At 38.6% G+C, this 15132-nt stretch overlaps 1 protein-coding gene across 4 annotated transcripts; it reads left to right on the forward strand.

Moving 5' to 3' along the window:
- Window positions 1-1138: 1138 nt before the first annotated feature.
- Window positions 1139-14948, forward strand: XB5897337.L (uncharacterized XB5897337 L homeolog). 4 transcript variants are annotated; one of them, XM_041562175.1, is made up of 9 exons: window positions 1139-1215; window positions 3299-3432; window positions 10264-10407; window positions 10487-10663; window positions 10913-11121; window positions 12068-12194; window positions 12491-12585; window positions 13811-13991; window positions 14586-14948. In XM_041562175.1, the coding sequence occupies exons 4-9, from the start codon at window positions 10504-10506 to the stop codon at window positions 14708-14710; spliced, it is 897 nt and encodes a 298-aa protein (XP_041418109.1). In that variant the 5' UTR covers window positions 1139-1215; window positions 3299-3432; window positions 10264-10407; window positions 10487-10503; the 3' UTR covers window positions 14711-14948. The 4 variants fall into 4 exon arrangements, with proteins under 4 accessions (XP_041418109.1, NP_001085018.1, XP_041418108.1 ...); XM_041562174.1 differs by lacking the exons at window positions 1139-1215; window positions 3299-3432 and adding an exon at window positions 9403-9543; NM_001091549.1 differs by lacking the exons at window positions 1139-1215; window positions 3299-3432; window positions 13811-13991 and adding an exon at window positions 9398-9543.
- The last annotated feature ends 184 nt before the right edge of the window (window positions 14949-15132 follow it).

The raw sequence follows: 15132 nt of genomic DNA on the forward strand, positions 1-15132 counted from the left end.
CTACATGGTTATGCAACCCTAGAATCCACTGACTCCATCTGTATTCGATTTATATAACTAGATTTTTATAACTTATATATATATCCTCATCCCCTAATACATGGGATATTGCTTGGAGTTAAGAACTACATTTCCAACAAGCCCTTGCTACAGGAAGTGCATGGAGACAGATGGAAGGAGGGGGGATTAGCCAGCAAGGAGGACTGTGCTGTCCTGGAAAACTTAAAGGGATCCTGTCATCGGAAAACATGTTTTTTTCAAAACGCATCAGTTAATAGTGCTACTCCAGCAGAATTATGCACTGAAATCCATTTCTCAAAAGAGCAAACAGATTTTTTTATATTCAATTTTGAAATCTGATATGGGGCTAGACATATTGTCAATTTCCCAGCTGTCCCTGTCATGTGACTTGTGCCTGCACTTTAGTAAAGAAATGCTTTCTGGCAGGCTGCTGTTTTTCCTTCTGGTTTATAAACTGGAAAGTTGGCTCTTAAAGGTAGCACGTGTGACTTTTTGCCACCTCTGGCAACTTGAGGGGCTCTAATGTAACTGAATGTGTCTCAGTGGGACATGGGTTTTTACTTTTTTTTTTTTTTTTTTTTGAGTGTTGTTCTTAGATCTGCCAGGCAGCTGTTATCTTGTGTTAGGGAGCTGCTATCTGGTTACCTTCCCATTGTTCTTTTGTTCGGCTGCTGGGGGGAAAAAGGCAGGGGTGATATCACTCTAACTTGCAGTACAGCAGTAAAGAGTGATTGAAGTTTATCAGAGCACAAGTCACATGACTTGGGGCAGCTGGGAAATTGACAAAATGTCTAGCCCCATGTCAGATTCAAAATTGAATATTAAAAAATCTGTTTGCTCTTTTGAGAAATGGATTTAAGTGCAGAATTCTGCACTGAATTCTGATCAGCACTATTATCTGCAATAATCAGTAGGATCAGCACTATTAACTGATTAATTTTGAAAAAAATTTTTTTTCCCATAACAGTATCCCTTTAATGACTGGGAGTGTTATGGTGCAACCAGTTTAGTGATTAGCCAGAAAGAGAAGCTGTCACTAATCTGCAGAGGTTTGCTGAAAGTTGTTTCCTGTTGTTCCCTGGTGGAAAAGTGCACAAGGTCCCAGTAGCCAGTGTGATCCTGGGTTGTGGCCTTCCAGCCAATTTGATCAGGACAAAGCTACAGTGAGAGGAGAAGCAGAATTCCCTTTGAACTGTGAGTCACCTTTAACCCCTGCCTTGCCATTTTGGGAGATTAATATTCATATTGTATCTGTGAGACAGTGTGGCTTCTATGGACAGAGGAACACCTAAGTTACCAGATGTTTCCACAGTGCTCAGAGGTGTCCCCTCATTATTACAGTCATCATCTGATAGTGTTTCAGTGAACCTGCAAAGCTATTGAGGTGACTTCAGGGATTTCACAGCCACCTCATCCACCTACAAGGATTGTAAGTAAGGCTGACAGATTTGCTTTCGTCTCAAGGGGCCCCCACCGGTGTACACTATATCCAGCTGGCAACTTGTCGGTGGGAATTTAAGGTGTGCACACCAGGGTTATGCTGGGGCTATTCTTATTATAATTTCATTGTTGTTACAGTAATACGTTACCTATTTTACTCCATATCTAACCTTTTCTTACAGCTTCAGCTGTTTAATAAAGTAAGGCTGTGCCTGTTGCATTGCCATTCTTGTTTGCCTGTTCACTGGATCTGGGGTGTCACCAGTACACTTTGCAAGATCATACCCATCAGCACAATTTCATAACACACTTACGGGTGTGCTAAACTTATTTACTGTACTATAAATAGACATGACAATTACAATATAGAACATAGAGGGTTGACCACTCCGTTTTTTAAAACCACACCCACAAATGGTTGGTGCTCACTACAGGGATATCACTCATATTTGAAAAAAATGTATTGTCATATAAAAAATGTAATGTCATACCCTTAAATCCATATGCCTCCTCCTCCCCCTGTGGATAGCACAGCATCCCCCAGCACATGATTACACACCTTGAGGACCCCCGAACAAGTATTTCCAAATGCTAATAAACTCCCACCAGGTTCACTTCCCACAGGCAGTGTGTGGCACACACACACAGTCAGAACAGAGCAGCCAGAGTAGGGAAGGCAGAGTATAGCACACACAGGCAGAGCAGGGCAGGTAGAGTATGGCACACAGGCAGTATAGGGCAGGTAGAGTATGGCACACAGGCAATATAGGGCAGGTAGAGTATGGCACACAGGCAGTATAGGGCAGGTAGAGTATGGCCCACAGGCAGTATAGAGCAAGCAGAATAAGCACACAAAGGCAGGGCAGACAGAGTATAGCACACATAGGCAGAGTTTATCACACACAGGCAGAACATGGCACACACAGGCAGTGTAGGGCAAGCAGAATATGCCACACACACAGGCAAAGCAGAAAAGGAGACGTATAAACCTATTACGATCATCAAGTAATTGAAAAGAACCACTCTAAGATGAACAATATGTATTGTACTATGTACAGCAGCACAATGCCTGTGCTGCTCCTATAGTTTGCATGAGGTATGGACAGATGTGGGCACTTACAGTCTGAGGTGTGAACAATGTAAGGTCTTACAGGTTATGGTTTTATAGGTCGGAACCACCCGCGGTCTTACAGGTGTGAACAACACAGGTATTTAGAGGTTTGTGTGTTACTGTAAGGAACTTACCTCTGTTCGTGTCTCTGCCACTTCTCAAGATGGAGCGTCTGGTTAGTCGCCACATCGTGTACCTGATAGGTACAGAGGATTGGACCACTCCTTTTTTTAAAAAGACACACACTCTAAACTACAACCATGTTATGACAAAAAATGTTAGGACCATGTCCTCAGTAATGGTGATAGCGCACCAAAACAACAAATGGCTGGTGCTCACTACAGGGATATCACTCATATGTGAAAAAAAAATGATTGTCGTATAAAAACATACTCTTGAATCCATATGCCTCCTCCTCCTCCCCTGTTTATAACACAGCCCCTCCAGCACATGATTACACACTTTGGGGACCCCCAAACAAGTATTTTGTGAACAATGCAGGGCTTTTACAGCCTTAATATGAGGTGTGAACAATGCAAAACCATTTAATCTCAGTTTGAAATGTAACCAAAAGTAAGCAGTCACAGCAGCCATACTTTAATGTAGGGTCACACAATGGGGGCTGAGAGCACTGTATTAGAGGATTGATATATGGCTTTATGAGAAGCAAACAGACTTAAAACACAAATAATTTTCTTTCAAGAGACAGATTTTTCTAAATTACAGGCACAGGATTTGAAGGCCAAGAAATACTCCCAAACGTTTTCCACTTCGGCAACAAATACAGCTTGTTACACTTCTACATAATACTCTTGTTTTTGAGGAAGTAATCCATACAGCAGATCCCTGAGGTAGATATGGTAAGTATAGCATTTTAGTTTGCAAAATTAATAATATTCTCTAAACTTCAAATATTTACCAAACAGACTTTTTTTCTGAGTTTATGAAACAAGTGTATAATATATATATAGTGAATAAAGTACCCCCTCTTGTAAAATATAAGGATATTATAAGTTACCGAGGAGTTTCATGACCATATAAAAACACGAGGCCGAAGGCCGAGTGTTTTTATACAGGTCATGGAACTCCTAGGTAACTTATAATATCCTCATATTTTACAATTGGGGGTACTTTATTTATTATAATACACAAATTTTAGTGAGTCATGTGACAGAAATTACATCACTACTCACCGTTTATAACTGATGACATCACTACTCACCGTTTATAAGGATATAATTTACAAGATATTCATGGCTTTTGTGTATTATATATATATAGAGAGGGAGAGAGAGAGAGAGAGAGAGAGAGAGAGAGTCAGAGAGAGAAATACAAGAGGTCCTCTGCACTCAAACAATTATCAATATATTTAAGACATTTTTGTTCATACAGCTCCTGAAAAAAGAAAATATTGAACACGGAGCACCAGCAGTCATTAAAATCCATATTTTATTAATTATTTATATAGCTTTTGAGAAAGTGGCTTACCGTATATACTCGAGTATAAGCCGACCCGAGTATAAGCCGAGGTACCTAATTTTACCTACGAAAACTGGGAAAACTTATTGACTCTAGTATAAGCCTAGACACAACTACAGCCCTGTCTCCCAGCAGCGCACATTATGCCAAAGCGACCCCCCCAGCGATCAACCGGACTTCTTTGCAAAGTTGATGGTGACAGAAAATTGCCAAACGGATTACTGTGTGCATTGTCCCACTGTTCCATTACCATGTGCAGAGGGTGCTGTTTGATATTGCCATCACTGTTAATCTTTTGTATAACCAACAGAGGGCGCTGTGTGATATTGCAGTCACTGTTGTTCTTTCATATAAACAACACAGGGCACTGTGTGATATTGCAGTCACGGTTATTCTTTCATATAACCAACAGAGGGCTCTGTGTGATATTGCAGTCACTGTTATTCTTCCATATAACCAACAGAGGGTGCTGTGTGATATTGCAGTCACTGTTATTCTTCCATATAACCAACAGATGGCGCTGTGTGATATTGCAGTCACTGTTATTCTTTCATATAACCAACAGAGGGTGCTGTGTGATATTGCAGTCACTGTTATTCTTTAATATAACCAACAGAGGGCGCACTGTTATCCTTTCATACAACCAACAGATGGCGCTGTGTGATATTGCAGTCACTGTTAATCTTTCATATAACCAACAGAGGGCGCACTGTTATTCTTTCATACAACCAACAGATGGCGCTGTGTGATATTGCAGTCACTGTTATTCTTTCATATAACCAACAGATGGCGCTGTGTGATATTGCAGTCACTGTTATTCTTTCATATAACCAACAGAGGGCATTGTGGGATATTGCAGTCTCTCCCCAAGTGTACTGTTGGTATAGGAATGATTAAAAGTTTCTGCAATCTCAGCTACTCGGGTCGGGTACCGCTGACCCGAGTATAAGCCGAGGTAGACTTTTTCAGCACATTTTGGATGCTGAAAAACTCGGCTTATACTGGGGTAGTTCACGAAACGTGTCAAGCGTGCCTTGGGATACATGTCCTGCTCATCTTTTTAATGAAGAATTAATAAAATACGGATTTTAATGAAGGCTGGTGCTCCGTGTTCAATATTTTCACTTGAAGGCTGTACGTGTCGGGATCGTTTTCTCACGTGTCAGCACAGCAGGAGGGTGATCCATAAGGTCTGTGAGTGCTCCCTTGTCTTTCTTTCAGCTACTGAAAAATGCCTTACCCTTTAAACAAAACAGGGATGGTTTGTCCATATTTTGCAATATATTTAAGCTGGCCAACTACGTCAAAGTCATCCCATATCTGGCCAGTCCTATGCTCAATTTTCATCTGATTCATTAAGAATTCTATTGCTTCATTATACATTTTACAAAGGGACTAAGTTTTACCTGCAACTGCTTTCAAAGTTAAATTCCCAAACTTGGTTGTCGTTTTATTAGCCACCAGTGGGATAACCTGACTTACATCACAAATCGTTCCTTCAGTGTCTCCTACAACAGAGTTGCATCTTCTCCCCTACCTCTTTCTGTTGGGGTTCCTCAAGGCTCTGTCCTGGGACCATTACTATTCTCCCTCTATACTTCCTCCCTCGGCAAATTAATCAACTCGTATGGCTTCCATTACCACCTCTATGCTGACGATACTCAGATCTATCTCTCATCTCCTGATCTCAACCCAGAACTCCTAACTCGCGTCTCCTCCTGCCTGTCCGCTATCTCTACCTGGATGTCGCAACGCTACCTTAAATTAAACCTCTCTAAAACTGAAATGGTTCTCTTTCCTCCAACTAACACCAGTAACATCCCAGAAGTATCCATCATAGTTAACAATTCCACTCACCCCCTCTCCCCAGGCTTGTTGCCTTGGGGTTATCCTAGATTCTGCCCTGCCATTCACTCCTCATATCTTCCACCTAAGGAACATATCCAAAATACGATCATTTATCACCCAAGATGCTGCCAAAATTCTTATTCACTCTCTCGTCATATCACGTCTAGACTACTGTAACTCTCTTTTAATTGGCCTTCCCCTCCAGAGACTGTCACCTCTCCAGTCCATAATGAACACTGCTTCGAGGCTCATACACCTCAGCAACCGCTCCTCCTCTGCCACACCATTCTGTCACTCCCTGCTTCCGCTACCTTTCAGAATCAAATTCAAATTAATGACCCTGACATTCAAAGCATTTTGCAAGGGCTGCACCCCTCCTCTGGAACTCTCTCCCACGGTCTGTCTGACTTTCTCCCAACCTTTCTGCTTTCAAGAAATCTCTTAAAACGCACTTCTTTCGAGAAGCCTACCCTCACTCTGTTTAACTACCAAATGCAACACCACATACAGTACCACATTTCTCACCCACTTAATTCGATCTTGCCCACTCCCATACCTTCCCTTTAGAGTGTATGCCCTTTGCATAGGGCCTTCCTCACCTTCAGGGGCGCTTCTATAATGAGGCGGCCTGAGAATCTTGCCTCAGGCGGCAAAATGTGGGTCAGTACAAGGGGCGGCATTTTGGCTGGTGTATTAGACTGCTGAATATCTTTGTTGCGGTTAAGAAAAAAAACGTGCTTGTCAAATGTAAATATGCGCTGCGCATAATGCGCATTCAGCTTCAGTCGGTTCCCTCACTCCTGCTGCCGCCCTGACTTGTTCTGTGCGGTGCCAGTCAGTGCGTCAATGTCACGTGTGTTGTAGCAGGCTGGGCAGCGCTCCACTGCTTCCTGCTTACGTGACGCCGGTGACGTCACCGGCTCCGCGCAGTATCGCATGCAGTATCACCAGGGCTCGGTTTGTACAGTGTTTGGCTTTGGAGTTTGGACTGGACCGGTCTGGTGGTGTTGTGATGGCTGGCTGCTTCATCCGTCTAGGGCAGCAGGCACTGTGTGAGGCAGAGCCAGAGTTTATTCACAAGAACCGATCAGGTAGTGTGTCTGTACTGTACTACAGAATGATTATTTGGAATAAATAATAGTAGTACTGCCTGTCTGCCTGTTATTTGGATTCTCCACTACCACGCCACTGTGTGTGTCATCAAACCACCAGTATTTATACTTGCCCAGGTGCCCTCAATGCCAGTTACTGTATATACAAATTACCAAAATAGTTAAAAAAAAAAAAAGTTTAAAAAAAGATGTATGTTCCCTGGTTAATGCATAAAGACAAAGTTCAACGTTTTTGTGGAAATTAAGTCAAGCCCTGCCTAACTGCTAGTTGATCCATAATTGAAAAGCCTCAGACAGGTGAAATTTCCTGACTCATTCATTCAATTATCCAGTTTATTAATATTGCATTGCTTGTATTTGCATTACATCATTTCAGACTGAAATCCACATATTTTCATATTTTACAAAAATTCTGGAAATTTTTAAAGTTAACATTTAGTATGATATAGAGAGGGATATTCTGAGACAATTTGCAATTGTTTTTCATGTTTTATTATTTATTTGTTTTTGAGTTATTTAGCTTTTTATTCAGCAGCTCTCCAGTTTGGAATTTCAGCAATCTGATTGTCTTTGAATTTACCTTTGTAACCTGAAGAGCATTTGCTTTTTAGATGGAGGTGATCAATGACTACCATTTGAAAGCTGGAAAGAATCAGAAGAAAAAGGCTAATAATTTAAAAACTATGAAAAAAATAATGAAGACCAATTGAATTTTTTTATAATTGGGCATTCTATAACATACTAAAAGTGAACTTGAAGGTTATAGACCCCTTGACATGCACTTTGATACCTCAATTTTAAATCTCCCTAATATAAGTTTGTTCAGCATTTAGTTAATTTTCTTGTGGCCCCAATAAGTTATAATGCAGTTATAATCTATAGCAGGGATCCCCAACCTTTTTTACCCACAAGCCACATTCAAATGTAAAAAGAGTTGGGGAGCAACACAAGCATAAAAAAGTCCCTTGGGGTGCCACATAAGGGCTGTGATTGGCTATGTGGTAGCTTCTATGTGGACTGGCAGCCTACAGGAGGCTCTACTTGGCAATATACTTAGTTTTTATGCAATTAAAACTTACTTCCAAGCCAGGAATTCAAAAATAATCGCCTACTTTGAGGACACTGGGAGCAACATCCAAGGGGTTGGAGAGCAACATGTTGCTCACGAGCTACTGGTTGGGGATCACTGATCTATAGTATAACATAAATGCTACAGTTTCTACTATATCTCCAATCATCCTGCACTTATTCTGCTTGACTGTCACATCTTAAACTTATCTGTTCTTCAGAGGGCTTTTTAACAGTGCAAGGTACTGTAACTTAAAGGAACTCTGTCATGATTTTTATGATGTTGTTTTTATTTCTAAATGACACTGCAAATAATTCACTGCACAATATAAAATGTAATTCCTGAAGCAGCAAGTGTATTTAGTTGTAATATTGGTGTGTAGGTGCATCTCAGGTCATTTTGCCTGGTCATGTGCTTTCAGAAAGAGCCAGCACTTTAGGATGGAACTGCTTTCTGGCAGTGAATGTGTCTCACTGGGACCTGGATTTTACTATTGAGTGCTGTTCTTAGATCTACCAGGCAGCTGTTATCTTGTGTTAGGGAGCTGCTATCTGAGAAAAGGCATGGTGTGTGGGGGCGTGGCTTGGGGGTGTAACATTGGGTGTGGCTTGGGGCGTGGCACAGGGGTACATTGCCATGCTTTCGCCTCAGGCAGCAGAAAGGCCAGAATCACCCCTGCTCACCTTTTGTACCCGAATTGATTATGATGTATGTAACTCCATATGTTCTATGTATACAATTCATGTGATTTAGTTGTATAATCACATTTTAATAATAATAATAATAATAATAATAATAATATGGTGGGAGCTACAATGAGTGCATTGAGGCTGTGACCACAAAATACATATAGACAAATACAAGATAAAAAATATCTTCCAACTGGCACACCCTTATAAAAACATTTTTATTGCATTGTATCAAAGTCCAACCTTGATAAAGGCCCTAATGTTGGCAGAAACATTGGATTTCATACAATGCAATAAAAAGACAAATTTTTTACAAGGGTGTGCCTGTTGGAAGATATTTTTTGTATAACTGAGCACCCCTATCTTTAAAGTTATACTGAGCCCTGGTGTGCGGATACTCACCTGGCTGTTATTTTTATATATTTTTTTACTGTCCTCCCATGAACTCAGCAGCTAATCTGCAAATGAATGAACAGGGTGGATTTTTTTTATCTGTGAAGATTTCATTTTGCCCATTAATGAATAACTGGATGTGTGTGGGCTCATGCACAGGGATCAGTCATTAGTACAAAAAGTACTTTTATACAACAGTATGCTAAAAAAAAAACACTGTGAATGGAAATTACACATTCCCTGGAACGTAGAACATCCAGAGGAGAAAGACAACTTTTTTGTCATCCGCAGTCCTACTAATTATAGCAGGACTAATTAATATTAATGCCTTTAAGAGGCTTTTTGCCATCCCTGATAACCTGAGGGACACTGCTGAATGAGGTAAGCTTTACAACTCGCCTCATTAGTGCAGCATCCCTGAATTTCCACAGGGCCTTTTCTAGGTAAGGAGGCATCTGAGGGGGGTCCTTCAATGAACCCCTTATTATGGACCCTTATTATCAGAGGGAGATCAGCTGATTTATGAAAACAGAGAAAAAGCTTAAATTCTGAACTATTTTTCATCTGTCTTTGCAACTGATGAAAGAGTTCATGCATTTTTAGTTATTTTTTCAGGATTCTTTGCTGCCAAGAGATTGGTAAATTGTTGATGTGGTGCCTTTATTTAAAAGGGGATCCCATTCTTACCCTGAAAACTATAGGCCTTTAGTTTGATATCAGTGGTAGGGATGCTTTTGGAAGGGATAAGATACTTGAATACATTGCAATTCATAATACTATGAGTTTGGGAGGGTCTTTGATGATTTATTGGGCAAGCATACTATAATGGGATATTGTGATACTAAAATCTGCAATAAGTATAGATATTGGTATATAAAGTTTATGTGAGTATATGGAGGGGACAGTATGAGTGTGTGTGTATGGATGCTGGGTTTCATTTGTAAGGGTTGAATTTGATGGACTTTGGTCTTTTTTTCAATTAAAATGAAGCATATAATGTAACTATAATTATGTAATGTAACTATAATACATAAACATAATGTTTACCCTTTTCCCAGTGTTTAATAACAGGTGATCCTGTTCATTCTTAATTCATGGCAGATTTAAAGTCCAAAGCTGACAAACAAGGTTGTGTACTTGATGATGAAATTGGCAAAGCATTTGAGATTTACATCCTATAAAAGCTCTGTCTGCCGTATGAATAATCAAACTGATCTCACCAGTCCTAGTGCAGACAAGGAACAGGTACAGCGAATCTTTGCTACTAATAAGCTGCTAGTAAACTAACCTTTTGTGGGACATTTTAAAAATATATTGTTTACAGTCTAGGTGTGGTGGAAGATGTCTGAAGTTGATGTCAATGAGAATGATGATCGATTTATGTTCAAATATCGAGGAATATATTTTCAGGCTACGTATACTTCACCCCAAACAATAGATTCTGTCCAGGACTTTGAAGTTAAAGACAGTGACGTTTTTCTGGTTACATTTCCAAAGTCTGGTAATTAATTTGTTATTCATTTTATTGTATATCTTTGAAGCACAAAGTTCCCCCAGACTAGGTGCCTTGGCACCTTTAGTTCTACAGTAGATTATAAGGATATAAATTAAAAATACGAAATCACCCAAACCAAAAGAATGTTAAAGTCAGTAGATTCTATTCTATTTGCAGGATTTTGCATACATTACCCATATAATATCATATATATGGTTAATGTTAGTGGATTTGAAAGTACTTTATTTCATGCAGGGACAGTCTGGACACAGCAGATTCTGAGCCTAATATTCAATGAAGGTCATCGGAATGGAACAGAAAAAATTGATAATATGTCCAGAGTTCCATGGATTGAATATAACCTTTACCAAATAGACTATGACAGCCGCCCCTCTCCTCGTCTTTTTACATCACATTTGCCTTATTATTTAGTTCCAAAGGATCTCAAGAACAAGAAAGGTAAAGTAAGTATCCTTGAATACAAATATTCATTTTCCAATCAGTATTCAAAAAATGGTTGATGGTAATACTATAGGTGAACTGATGCTCTCCTCCATATTAAGATAAGATTAAGAAAATCCCCTAATTATAGAAATCCCATCTCCAATAGAGTCTTTTAAGCAAATTATTCTTCTTTTTTAATTAGATAACTTGAGATTCATTTTGGTGGCAAAACAAGCCTATTGGGTTTATATGGGCGCAGATGAATCAAGGGTCGAATTTTGAGGTTTTAAATCCCTCAAAATTCGACTGGGGAATAGAATCGAATAGGGAATTCGGGCAAATGTACGTGCTGGTGAATAGTCGAATGGACGAATATTGGCCCAGCATTGAATAGTCGAGCGATCGAATATTCGATCGAAGGATTTTCATTCGATCAAATGATTCGTCGAATGCCTTTTTATTTGATCAAAAACGTAGAAAAAAAGCCTATTTTTTTAGGCGTTTAAAACAGTTTGGTAGGTTTAATCTGGCGAAGTAGGCAGTCGAATGATTTTTAAAAGAGACGGTACTTCGACTATCGAATGGGCGAATAGTCGCATCGTTTTTTTCGCTCGATCTATTCGAATCATTCTACTCAGGCGAATTTACGCCAATTCGATAGTCGAGGAGCACAAAAAACTCCCTCTATTCATTCACCCGAGCTTAGTGAATGTGCCCCATGATGTTTAAATGTTTTTTAGGACATGTAAGGCATGAAGATCTAAATTACAGAAACATCCCTTATCTGGAAAACCCCAGGTCCCAAGCATTCCAGATAATACATCCTAAACCTGTACTTAACTTAAACTGATCAGTCCATGCAATGCTTTTCATACTCTACTAAAAGTACCCTCTACATACCTGTACCACCATTTATACTTGTGTTTAATGTTATAGCAATCACTTCTTTGCTCTTTGTATACATAGATCATTTACGTTGCCAGAAACCCAAAGGATGTGGCTGTTTCATACTATCACTTTTATAAAATCATTGTGGGAATAACACAAAAAAAGGATTGGGAATCATTCCTGGATGATTATTTATCAGGGAAAGGTAACAAATTCATCATATGGCTCAGCACAATATCAACATTCTTAGTAAAGTGGAGGCAGACATTATATATAGTGCTTTGCATAAATATTTATACCCTTGACCAGTTCTCTTGTTATATTGGATAAACACTTTTACACTAAAATCGTATTCTCTGTACTAAAACATAACTCTGTTTATTATGTTCATTCCCTGTAATATTTCTTATCATGGTGTATTAACACAAACAGAACTAGGGATTTTTGTTCATAGAAAGGTTGTAGAAATAGTTTTTTCCCACTTTTTTTTAACCCCTACAGTGCTATGCAGTTCTTGGTTTGATCATGTTAAAGGATGGTACAACCACCAGGAAGATTTTAATATTTTATTTCTGACATATGAGGAGATGAAAAAGGTAATTCTGCCTAAAAGGTTTTTTTTTTAGAAATCATAATGGTACCAAATAGACCAGCAAAGGCACTATATGGCAATTATAATTATGCATTCTTATTCATGTTTCATTGACAGCAAAGCCTGGAATTACACAGAGGCTGAGGAGGCTCTACTGAGCTCCTTAGAATTTTATTTTGTAATATTAATACATTAGCATACCATTAAAAATGTATTATCTTTAACGATATTAAAGATAATAAATAATAATAATATAATATTATTTAATATTATAAATTCTGTGCGGCTGGGGCAGTTAATTGTTTATGCAGGAAGATTTTCTAATTAGGCAATTCTCTGCATTTCTACATTCTGATTTAATCACAGTTCTGGCAACTAGTAAAAATAGCAATGTGTTTAAGGTGTGCTGTGTACGGGTGCCACAAGCTTATGCTCTACGTTCATGACTTGCAAACAGAAATTCCTGCAGTCACAAAGCTCATCAAGAGCCTAGGCAATTATTAAAGGGGAACTATCGCGAAAATGAAAATGTAATATATGCTTCGGCATACTAAAATAAAAACGTTCTAAATACAATAAATTAAAAATGATGTACTGTTTCTGAAATAATCAAGGTTATCTTCACTATTCTTTCTCCGCATCTGTTTCTCTTCATTCTCTCTTTATGCTTTAGTTGGGTGTCAGATAGTCATTGATAGTTAGATCCAATATATCTTATAGAGGGGCTCCTTTTGCCTAGCAGATGTATTAGAGCATCAGAAATCATGTCTCTCTACATGCAGTACTTGTGCAAAAGGCAGTTATTTTGTTAGATTGTGTTTGTACTGGAATCAGTTATTTGAGTGAGCTCTTAATTCATCTGCTCGGAAAGGAAGTCCCCCCTATAAGATAAATTGAATCTAACTGTCAGTGAATATCTGACACTCAACTGCTGCAGAGACAGAATAAAGAGAAACAGATGCTGAGAGAGGGATAGTGAACATAAACTTAATTATTTCAGAAATGATGCCGAATATTTAGTTGATTGTATTTACAAAGTTTCTTCTTATTTAAATTTGCATTTTTGCGAAAGTTCCCCTTTAAGCAGTGACACTGTACTAATATAAATGGTTGCTCTGAAAATATGAATCCTCGTTTATTCTGTGTTATATGGCAATTTATATAGTTCAGAATTTGGCAAATGTGTTTCTGTCAAAGCTTGACTACACTGATGTTTGCCAATGTTGTAGGACCTACGATCCGCTGTGCTGAAAATTTGTAGATTTGTGGGGAAAGAACTTAAGGAGCTAGAAGTGGAAGCTATTGTAGAAAAAGCAACTTTCCATAATATGAAACAGGACCCTCTTGCTAATTACACTTTTGTAGCAGAAGACATTTTTGACTTTAATAAAGGAACTTTTCTTCGGAGAGGTAAATGTCCATAACATCGTTCCTACCTATCATCTATCTATCCATTTATTATCCCATGGTCTATCTTATCTATCTATCTATCTATCTATCTATCTATCTATCTATCTATCAATCTATCTATCCTTTTGCTACTTTTTGAATAACAAATTATAGGCATTAGAAGTCCAGTCTATTGCGTACATACTTCCTCTCAGGTTCTGATGCTTTGAAGCCTCATTTGCAACAGCAGTACAGCATGCAGAGTGCAGTTCTCAAACACAAATTGCCATGTTTTTCCCCCAAGATTCCAGTATCATTGTGGCCGCATTTCATGTGTCCACTGCAAGTGCAAGGAGCATGTCTGAAAATCAGCATCTTTAATAAATGGTGTCAGTATGTACACAAACACGTACCTGAGGCTTTTGGTTTCATATATCAGCTCCCTTTGACAAGATACTTTGCCTTACCGTTCATCAGTCATCAAGTATTAAATATAGACAGATGAACAGTGCTGTATAATAAATCCGGCTAATTATTTCCGCAATCTGTGCTGATAATGATGAATTTCTACATAAATGTAAATATCTTTCTCCATTTTTTTCCACAAATAACCAGGTGCTGTTGGCGATTGGAAAAACCTAATGACGGTAGCACAAAATGAGAAGTTTGATAAGTTTTATAATGAAAAGATGAAAGATGTACCTATGAACTTTACTTGGGATATCAATGAGGGAAACTGAATTGTATATCATCGTCTATAACTAAAAAAGTTTTGAGACCTAAAGAAAAACCTTCATGTTTTTTTAACAATAATAATAATACAATAGCATATCTTTAAATATTAATGTAGTTTCTTTACCCATGGTGCCTTGTCTAGACAAAATACAGCATCGCCCCTGTGCTGGGTTAAATTTACATCTATCCAGTTATCTCTCCTGAGGTTCTTTCTGATTATTCTATAATAAAACTATTCATACATTTCTGCTATTCACTGAATCCAGATTGTCAGTGGTCAATATAGATCATAGGCCTATGTTAATGATTGACCTCCCACAACACTGAATTATTTCACGTTTAACATACTAACTTTTTTTTAGCCTTACAGAGCACTTGTTTTTTTTTTAACAGGTGTTCTTTTTATTGATTTTGTTTTAAGGGGATG

Source organism: Xenopus laevis, chromosome 5L (genome assembly GCF_017654675.1).
Source record: "Xenopus laevis strain J_2021 chromosome 5L, Xenopus_laevis_v10.1, whole genome shotgun sequence".
Taxonomy (NCBI): domain Eukaryota; kingdom Metazoa; phylum Chordata; class Amphibia; order Anura; family Pipidae; genus Xenopus; species Xenopus laevis.

What these genes read in the sequence shown, in the direction of transcription:
- XB5897337.L (XM_041562175.1), top strand. Translation starts at nt 10,504, where the DNA reads ATGTCTGAAGTTGATGTCAATGAGAATGATGATCGATTTATGTTCAAA. An exon ending in GGTTACATTTCCAAAGTCTG is followed by an intron (nt 10,664 to 10,912) that starts GTAATTAATTTG and finishes TATTTCATGCAG; the next exon opens with GGACAGTCTGGACACAGCAG. An exon ending in AGGAACTTTTCTTCGGAGAG is followed by an intron (nt 13,992 to 14,585) that starts GTAAATGTCCAT and finishes ACAAATAACCAG; the next exon opens with GTGCTGTTGGCGATTGGAAA.